Below are 10,316 nucleotides of genomic sequence, written 5' to 3'. Positions count from 1 at the left end.
AAAACAAAAGAGGTCAAAAGATTTAGACTTCTAGCCCAAGACTAAACTAAACCATGGAAGCAGAATCCTCAGCTTTCATTGCAATTGCTGTAGTCTCTATATCAGAGACTAAGAGCAATAGTCCAAAGCAAGATAGCGTGTGTGTGTGTGCATGTTTGCGTGTGGTGTATGCAGTACAGCATCAGTACACAAAATGCTAAAGGTGGAAAGTACCGAGTTTACAGCAAACTACTTCAGAACTGATCACTTCCACAGTGAGTAAATGAACACAAGCCACCAAACACAAACACTGACCATTTTCAATACTAGACATTCAACTCTATTACATAGGTAGAGTTAAAAATATTTAAGAGTAAAGTTTCTCGTTGATGCATATGATCACTTGTTAACATGGTGGGGCTAGAAAATGGTACGTGGGGTGATATTTGCAGGCCTAATCACCTTTAAAGATTTAGCTGGATTTGTAAAAGTTACCAATAGAAACTTTCTTGGTGGAAAAGACTTTTTAGTGGAAGGAAACCAATTTGATTGGCTCTTTCCACAAAAATGTGAGTGATTATTCATGCTAGAAAGATTTGATTAGCAATTTAACAATGTCTGGTAAACTCCTATGATTTTTTTGAGTTTTTGTCTCCTGATCTTAAGTTTTTATGTCTTCCCTAGTGTGACACAATATGCACGCATATGTAAACATACAATTTGTTTACATAGAGAACTGGTTTATGGTGAAGATAAGAAACAATTTTTGTTATCAACATGATAGCTATGGCCTAAGATAGAAACACCCCTCTCATACATATCCCACTGCAAAACCAGAGGTCAAAGCTAATTTATAAGGAGAGAAAAAAGTTCTGTATACACATTTTCCCCTGTCAAATTACTGGGGAAAATGTTAAAGAAAGTTTATCATATCATACTCCGGTGGGCTCAAATCATAGCACAGGCATCCAATTAATTGTATTTGAAACATCTATTTATAAATAAATATATATGTATATATATATATATATATATATATATACACACCAAAGAAATTAAGCCCTGCCATTTTTCCTTTGTGCTTAAAAAATTAAAGTCACTGTTAGGATACACATGTGCCAAAAATATTTTTTAACAGGTTTCAAAGATGAGTGCATATAAATATGGCAGAACTGAGTGGGTTACTTTAAGAAAAGTATAACTATTGGAAATCAATTGAAAGGGATTTTATTTCTGCATTTAAAAATTAGATGAGAGCAAGAGTACAACTTCTAAAAACCAACAATGTGACTCTCACTCTATAGGAATTTCATGGAAAATTCATTTTGTTGCCTCCATGAGTAGTTGGTTGGTAAGTTTTCCTGAATTTTCATGATCAATTTACAAACTTACATTCTGACACTATTCTGAAGACATCTGCTTTATTACCTATACTTTAGGTCTCACGTTTTTTCAACTGTAATAACTTCCCTTCTCGTGATTCTTTTTGTGTGGTCATTTCTTATGTTTCCACGTTTCTTGGTTAGTAACTAAAGGAATGAAAATCATTACATAGCCAAATCATAGTTTTTGTCACACAACTTAGTCACAAAAATTAAAATGACCCAAACTACATATACACATTTCTAGCTAACTACACCAATGTCTTAGTTAAACCATATACATTTCTGGCTTAATTTGAATGTATGGATTAGCAGTTAGAAATTGCCAAAGGCTTTTAAATTTTGCAAACAATTCCATACAAGCATTGCCCTCCCCTTTCACCTGTAAAGTTAACAACAAAACAAAAAACACAACTTGAACCACACCATTCATCAGTCACCTAATGTTCTAAATGACTCCAAAGGTTTCTCTGTAATCAAACATGAAGCAGCAGACTACACAACAAGGACTTCAAGTACGGGTCATGCCAATCATCCAGTCATAACATTATTGAAAAAGTACAGTTGTCCTCAAGGAGGACACTTCAAGAGAAGGAGCATGGCTGTATTGTAATTTCTTAAAGGAAAAAATAGTGTCTTTGGATAGAAAGAAACAATGTAAAAAATCCCTTTTTTAAAATGCAAAGATGACTCATTATCATTCTGCATTTACATTACTGCCCAAAAGACTGGGCCGGGAAAGACCATTTTCTGTACAGACACTAGATAATCTCTGTATGAAAAGACAGCATCTGATATGGGAATTAACAAGGGAGATAGTGGTCGATTAGCACACAGAGAGACTTTCATAAGGCTGATCCCATGAACGGACCTTTGGATCCAGAAGTATGTCTTCATTTCTTTTCTTTTCAGTTGAGTTCCTAGCAAAATCTTGAAGGATGAGCTGTTTTCACTTTGCATTTCTTTCTCCATTTATGGAGAGGACAGAATAATGACACCAATAGTACTTTGGTTTTTTTTTTTTTTTTTTAAAAATAATTTGCTTTCTTTTGCATGCCACAGGACAGAGTTCTAGTTTCAAAACAGGGTACACATCAAGAACAAAAATATCCCCCCTCCCCAACCATCTTTATTTTCACCAATACAAGAAATCCTTCTGGAAACATAAGCAAGTGACTAAACAGGTATCAAACCACTGAATCTACATGTTAATACATAATCTGTTATGGCAGAATAACCAAGAATTTTCCCTCAGAGAAAGATTTTAATTTTCCAAATATAGAAGAGTCTAAGAGGATCATATGTGAACAAACAAAATTCTCTCATTCCAGGTTTTATGGTAAAGATGAGTAACACACTGGCAGTTGAAGAAAGTTGAAACTCTTACTAATAAATAGATCCAAATTAAAAATTTCTACAACATTTCTTTAGAAAACAGAAGCAGAATTCCTTTTTAAAAAATGATCCTGTGGAATGCCTTTACTCCCATATTTATCTAATATTTTAACAGTAAAACAGACACAAGAATGTTGATGACAGCTCAACGATGTTGGATGCAGGACATTTTACAGGTACACTTTAGTTTAAAAGTCCTACACGTTTATTGACTAAGGCTAGACAGCAATTCATATGATCCTATTTGGTGCATTTTCTACCATGGTCCAAGATCATTATATGGATACAGCCAAGGACTGGGCCCCAACTTTCAGGAAAAAGACCACAAAGAAGAAAATCAGGTGGCTATTTGGTCCCCCCAGTTGATAATTTGTGTCCTGGAATTGGAAAAACAAAAGGTGGAAAAATATAGACTGCAACAAGTTAAAGGACTTGGAAAAAGTTGGTGGAGAGTGGCACGGTATTCTAGTAAGGTCACTGGGGTGGGTGGCAAGGGCGCTGCATTGAAAGAGCATCCACGGGACCAAGTACTTAAAACGTCTGGTGGTGTCATTCCCTCAATGACTTTAGAATATCTGTATGCGATAATAAATAGATCAGTTATGTAATAAGGCAGTGTGTTGAGTATGCATTCGTCCTGTGGAACGAACCACCACAGAGAGAGATACATGATACCATACACATTCTTTAAGTTTTCTTGTGTTATGTTTGATTTGTTTTCAAGGCTATCCAGGCTAACTCTTCCCGGGGATTTCCTTGGAGAGAAGAGTGGTCCACTGAGGCTGGTTTGCTTAACCTCTCCATTATCAAGAGATGATGACTGGCTTTAAAGAAAAATAAAGCTGAAGGTTGTTTGATTTTTATTTTTTCCCTTTTGGTTGCATCATTCTGAGTGTTTTCATATAAACAAACAAAAAAAAATTCACAACCAAAAAAAAAAAAAAAACAATAGTTTTTGATGCATCCAGTTGTTGTATCCTCAAGATGTTCCAGATGTTTCCAGGTAACTCTGTAGTTTACGGACTGTGGTTTTGTCCAGCGAACAAAGGTCAAAATCAAATGTTGTGTTTGTGATATGAAAATGTCCAGTTTCTTCTATAAGGTTCACGATCTACAGGAGTAAAGAAGAGAAAGTTTGAGCAATAAGCAACAGACATTAAAAGGCAAGAAGAGAGAGAGAGATGGAATGAGTCAAAATATGGAGCTAAATGATTAATATTCTCATTTGGTAGAGCAAGAGGCCCTATCTTATTAACGGCACCAAACTATTTCTTGGTCAATTTGGTAAATCAGAGGTATATTAAGCCTCAACTATGATCAATGAGAGCAAATTATTTGTTCTTGTCATTCATGTCATTTAACCTGATACCTGCTTTCACATCAGCAGCCTATTTTACTATAGGATGGGGAGGGGGGTGATATATTTCACCTACTAGATGAGCAATTAGGGGGAGATAAAATTTCAAGACTCTTTAAGAATTAGTTACTGCCTCAATGCACAGTGACTATACTTAACAGATGTAAGGATATTCCTGACTAGAAATAACAAAATTCCTTTTTAAAAAGTATATACACACTACACACATATGCATACATATATGCATATGTAAGGATAGTTTTCCTTTATTACCCCATTGCTGAAAAGTCAGATAATACAGGAACCCACAAGAAGAAAACAGAAACCTTCTATAATTTCCTGAAGATCACGTGCAGTCCATTGGAAGGGACTCTGGGAAGCCTCTGGGGTGCTAGATTTGTTTTGTTGCTTCATTTGGGTGTTAGTCACTTTGTTAAAATTTATCTAGCAGTACATTTTGTTATATTTCACCATAACATAAATAAAAACATATTTATACATGTATTCAGTAGGCTTCTTTGTGCATTTGGGGAAGATTAAGCATTACCTAGAAAGAGCAAGGATGCCGCTCTCTCCCTGATTGAAATAGTTACACCTCATTTCTTAGTGTATTGGCTCCAACTTTCAGGAATATGATAAATTAAAGTGGTGACAGAAACACTCTTATCTTACCACGGCTTTAAAAAGGATGCTTCGGAGGTTTCAACATTAAGAATGATGTTGGTTTTTGGTTTAAGAGATTCTTTCATCATGTTACATGTCTTTCCTTTCCTATTTTACTAATAATTTTATCAGAAATGGATGCTATGCCTAGGTAGTGTGGATTTTAAGTATGTATGTGGTGAGTAAATTGGTCTGGAGGGAGGTGAATGTTAGCTGGCTCTGTGAGGAAGAAAGTAAAATCAGCCTCAGGGTGATAGAAAAAAAAACTTGCACAGAAAAGACACTTGTCAAACTTTCACATATTTTTAGTTGCCTTTGTTACTCTCTTTCTGTCACTGTGGTCTGAGTCTTCCATCCAGTAATCATTAAAAAGGAATGATTTAATTTATTTAACCTACTACTTAATCAATGACGTTTTGGATTACCTAATTTCAGATAGAAAAGACCAACATGCAACGGAGTGTGCATGTGTGTGTGAAACTGCAGTAGGTAGGGATTTTAAATTATTTTTTTTAAAGATTAATTTATGCATGCATACAAGAACTGGGGTAAAGGCCAGAGGTGTGTGTGGGGGGTGAGAGGATTCACCAGAGACAGAGTGGGGAACAGAACAGGCGGATTGACTGAAATACACTGCTGAGGGGAGCAGTGGGTGAGCCAGGAGAGGTCTGCTGCACCATGTGGGTAGCTCACTGTCTGAGGATCGAACTCGTGCTGCAGTGGCTGAGGATAGCTTCATAGGTTGCGTCTTAACCCCTTGTGCCACCAGGGAGGCCCGGGACTTTAAATTATTTAGAAAATATTTTTATTGAATTAATATTGGTTTATATTGTTGTGTGTATTATAGAGGATCAAAATGGAAACTTTTGACCTTCTCTTCTTATAATTAATTTTCTTAAAGAAAATGGTCAATTTATGAACAATTCCCTATGGGTCAGTGGCTTGAGAAAGGAAACATGCTCCCCATTCCTGACGTATTTGACTTCTACAGGAGCATAAAAGACATACTGGCCCTCAATCCAATTAACTACACGATTTTAGATTGAGTTGTTATGTCTCATTCAAACTCTGACACTGCCTTTTTTGTTTTAAGGCAAACTTTGAGTTTAATGATAAAACAAGTTACTACCATTGTGAAACCATGACAGACACAGTAAACTGCCTTTCTCATAGCCATTCATTCCTCCTTCTTACCAAGAGAAGCTTGATTTTCCAAGAGTGGCAACACAACTAGCTAAAACACTTAACCTCCCCAGACCCACTTGCAGCACTTAGCAGAGACTGCTATGTACAATTTATTTGTCAAGTGTCACTGGGCTTATAGGAAAATTTTTGAAGCATTGGGTAATGGGCATGTGTCTTTTGTGTTTTGCCCTCTGTCCTGGCTCCTGTTCGAAATAAAAATGCCATCTAAAATTGCACCAGCTCTCTTTCCTTGAGGATATGTGCCAGATAACAGAACAGGAAGGTAAAGAATCCATGTCCTCATTGGCATCTTGCAAGTCACCAGACTGACCATGAATTACTTACTCTCCAGGCCTATTGCTACATTGGAGGAAGGGAGAGTCTTACTTGCTAAATAATTGGACTCAGGGTTCTATTACATTCATTAAGAGATTATTTGGAGGAGTATGGCCAATTGTATTAAAAGTACCACATTCAAGCGAGAATGGATCAAGTAATATCTTATTATTAAAGACCTAAAATGGACACTCATTTGTCTAAAGTTAATAGATCACACAGTTATATACAAAAGACACAGCTACATCCACTTATACAAGCCATTCAAAGCAATCAAATACTATCTATTTAATGTTAATTGAATTGAGAGTACTTTTCCTGAATAAATTATCCTTTTTTGCTATATTGTACAGAAATACTACAGACCTAATGGAACTGTGTAAACTTTAACATAAAAACAAATAGACTTTCAATTTAGACAACACAGGCAAGAGATAGTTATTCCAGAATGTAACTTCTCTTCTACCTGGATAGTAGGTAAGTGGAAAAGTATCTAGAATAGAGACTCCTGAATTTGGTATATGGAATCCTGGCTGTTCACTAGTTGAATGGTACTGGACTGATCATTAGAACCTCTAAGTCTCAGTTTCTTCACCTGTAAAATGGGGATAATACTACTTTTTCTGCTTATTATACAGGGCTTTGCAGAGGATAAAATAATATACAGTAAAGGAAGCTACTTTATAAACTGTAAATTGCTATACAGGTCAGGGTAACATGACTATGATTACCACATAAATATAAACTTATCCTTAATTATCTGGGAGGTAACTATATAGAACTTGAATTATCAGATACAGTGCTATATGCTCCTCCCCTCATTGACTATTGGCCATTTCACTAGCACTAAAATAAATGAAGCAGGGAAAATGCCAGAAGCTAAAAGCCAGAAGAAAAAGTCTCCTTAAATTAAAAAAAATAAATTATAATAAAAGTTTGCAAGAGGAAAGGAAGAAAGCAGGGAAAACAATAGATGAAGCAATGTGGTTGAAATGACAAGTTAAATTCACCATGTGGGGGTCAGAGAAGTATAACCCTATATTCTCCTTTTAAAATAATAACTAACTCACCTCTTTAGAAAACAGCTCTCAGTGACTCAATATAGCTGCTCACTAATTATTTAACAATAAGTAGAAAACAGAGCAATAAAAATACCTTAGAAAAAAAACAGCTGATTTCAAAGGAAACACACTTGCTTAACTAGGAATTCAGCCTACATGTGCTATATACCCTGTGATAAGGTACAGGTCTGCAAGTCTTCAATCGCTGTCACACTATTTCCTCACCATCAGCAAGCCCCACCTTACCTGCAGCCACAAACATACAAAGATACAAAGGGGATCTGATCTGTCTAACTAACGTAGGCGTCTGTAAGAATACATTAAGAGCCCAAGGGACTATGGTGATGGTGCACGCGTGAAAATGGTGGTGGGAATTTCATGGGGAAATCATACATTGTACAAATACGAAGAATGATGTAATAAATATATATATATAATAAATAAAATAAATTACTTTCATCATAAAAAGAAGTATACATTAAGGTGGATGCAGACTGCCTTAGAGCAGCAGTGGTGGCAGCAGTCAGTATGGGTGGGACTATATGCCCAGTGTAATGGCGTCAATGATTTGAATTTTGAAGCATGTGCTTACAGCCTCAAGTAAAGACTTCATTAAAAAAATAGTCATAGTTTCCTTTCCAGGAATCTTGAGAGGCTAAAAAACAACCAGCTCATCCCCAGAACACACAACTCTGCCATTCTTTTTTTTTAAGATTTTTTTTTTTTTGAAGATCTATTTATTCATGCAGGCCAGAGATGCAGGGGGTGAGAGGATTCACCAGAAACAGAGTGGGGAACAGAAAAGGCAGATTGACCGAAGTACACTGATGAGGGGAGCAGCAGGCGAGTCAGGAGAGGGCTGCTGCGCCATGTGGGTTGCTCCCTGACTTGCCAGGAATCGAACTTATGCTTCAGTGGCTGTGGATAGCTTCATAGGTTGTGTCTTAACCCTTGTGCCACCAGGGAGGCCCCTTTTAAGATTTATTTATTTATTTATGCATACAAGAACTGGGGTACAGGCCAGAGGTATGGGGGGGGCGGGGGTGAGCAGATTCACTAGAGACTGAGTGGGAAAAAGAACAGGTAGACTGGCTGAAATATGCTGCTCAGAGGAGCAGTGGGCGAGGCAGAAGAGGTCTGCTGCGCCATGTGGAAAGTTCCCTGATCGCCCGTGGGCTTGAACTTATGCTGCAGAGGCTGCAGATAGTTCCACAGTGTTGTGTTTAACCCCATGCACCACCAGGGAGGCCTTACTCTGTCTTTCTATAGGAATACCCTGCCTGGCTTGTGCAGTGTGGCTCCACCTTGATGTCCTGATCTGCATCATGCTGTAAAACATGAATGCCCTTCAAAAGAATGATAATAAAAGAGAGAGTGCCCGCAGATAAGGAAAGCTGGCAAGGGCACATGGTTATGGCCTGGCAGTGGAAACCAAAGAGCGTAAACTGCTTAACTTATTCTTCAGATGATGGGTGTTGTGAAAACATTTGTGATGGATCATTTCCTGCCACATCAACCTTTTAGGGAATACTATGCAAGCTTTTTTTATTTTAACATCTAAGATCCACTTGTTAAAACTGTGGCTCCTTCTCCCAATTTTTATGAGAAGGTACATGCATTTTTTTTTTTTCCTGATTTCTGCCTGAAGCAGCCTCTTCACTGGGTGGGAAGCTGTGGTCAAGCTTTGCTGTAATGGTTCTGTCTAGAGTGGAGTTAGGTCTGGGAGAAGTTAGGTCTTCCTGTGGCATGGCCTTGGCTATGGGCCCCTAGCTGTTTGAAACAATGTAGCCCTAATCTAGATCAAGAGATGGTCCAACAGGCGCCAATCTACAAGGGATTCTAAACTGACAGGCACTTTCCCAGGTTCATTTTCAGCAGAGCTGTTCTCAAGGAGGGTTCTCCTTATTGTCAGAAAAAATACAATTACATACTACTTATTCCCCATCTCCCTGAAGATCAGTCCTTAATGTGTAAGACCAGCTATCTAAGTTGCTAAATTGTCTTCTAAGGAAGTTCTGGCTTTCCTCTAAGCTATTTTTCCTTCAAAGTAGGATGCAAACCCAGACTCACAGCTGGATTTCTGGGGCGGGGAGTGGGGGCTAGAAGTACTCTATATCCCCTTACAAATTAATATGGACCATGTGATTTAAAGAAGAATCACATCAGTCAGTCCAAGATACTCACATCTCTTGCTTTGAATGTGCCCACTGCCCTGTATTCTTCCTCTTTGGAAAAATGGTTAAAGAAATACAGACTCTCTTGACCCAATGTTTTCTGTTCATTAAATGAGCTGCTGGGTTCCAGAACTGCATGCCCCCAGAGTAAAACAAAGTTATTAACCACTGTTTTGTGAGGCAAATAAAACTGTCAGACCAGATTTTTTTGATAGGATGCACTTAATAGGAAAAGACCTAGGGTGTGATTCTGAGCTCACCAGAAATTCTTTCTCAGGTGTTTAGGGCTGCATGGCAGAAGAGATGTAGACTTTGTGGAATGCATTCCACAAGAGAAACAGCTCTCAAGGTGGAGAATAACATTAGTCCTCAATAGTGCTATGTTTTACAATAGGAATTAATTAAGCAGTAAACCGTGACAGGACATGCATCATGGAATCATAATCACAAGCCTCAGCTGCATTACAAGGCAAAAGGCCAAAGAGAGAGAGCTTTCAACTGGCCTGGGAATGCAATTAGGGTGAAATGCTGTGCACCCAGAGTGCCTTTATGCCAGGTTAAAAATTCATAGATATCACTCTCTCCCTTTAGAATACTATAATAATGTACTTTGATGGAATTCTCAAGCAAGCCAAGCCTCCTTCCCTCACCAATTCTTTCAAAGGTCAAAATAAAGGACAATGTGAAATTGGGAATGCCAATGATAAGCCAAGGTGAGCTCATGCCCAACAGCCTAGTATCCAAGATGGATTGGCTGGATTTTCTTGTGGCAGTGTCCCAACCT

General features: G+C 37.8%; 1 protein-coding gene across 2 annotated transcripts in view; it reads right to left on the bottom strand.

Moving 5' to 3' along the window:
• Positions 1–3,602: 3,602 nt before the first annotated feature.
• MLLT3 (MLLT3 super elongation complex subunit) overlaps positions 3,603–10,316 on the bottom strand; it is a 285,529-nt gene continuing 278,815 nt past the window's right edge. For both annotated transcript variants that reach the window (XM_054689447.1, XM_054689448.1), the window contains exon 11: positions 3,603–3,867. In XM_054689447.1, coding sequence (XP_054545422.1) covers positions 3,736–3,867 — 132 coding nt within the window. In that variant the 3' untranslated portion in view covers positions 3,603–3,735. The remainder of the gene's footprint in view (positions 3,868–10,316) is intronic.

This window comes from Talpa occidentalis, unplaced genomic scaffold (genome assembly GCF_014898055.3).
Source record: "Talpa occidentalis isolate TD23 unplaced genomic scaffold, MPIMG_talOcc4v2.1 talOcc4.7, whole genome shotgun sequence".
Classification (NCBI taxonomy): domain Eukaryota; kingdom Metazoa; phylum Chordata; class Mammalia; order Eulipotyphla; family Talpidae; genus Talpa; species Talpa occidentalis.
The sequence above is the reverse complement of the archived record's forward strand: the minus strand, read 5'-3'. Positions and strand labels throughout refer to the sequence as shown.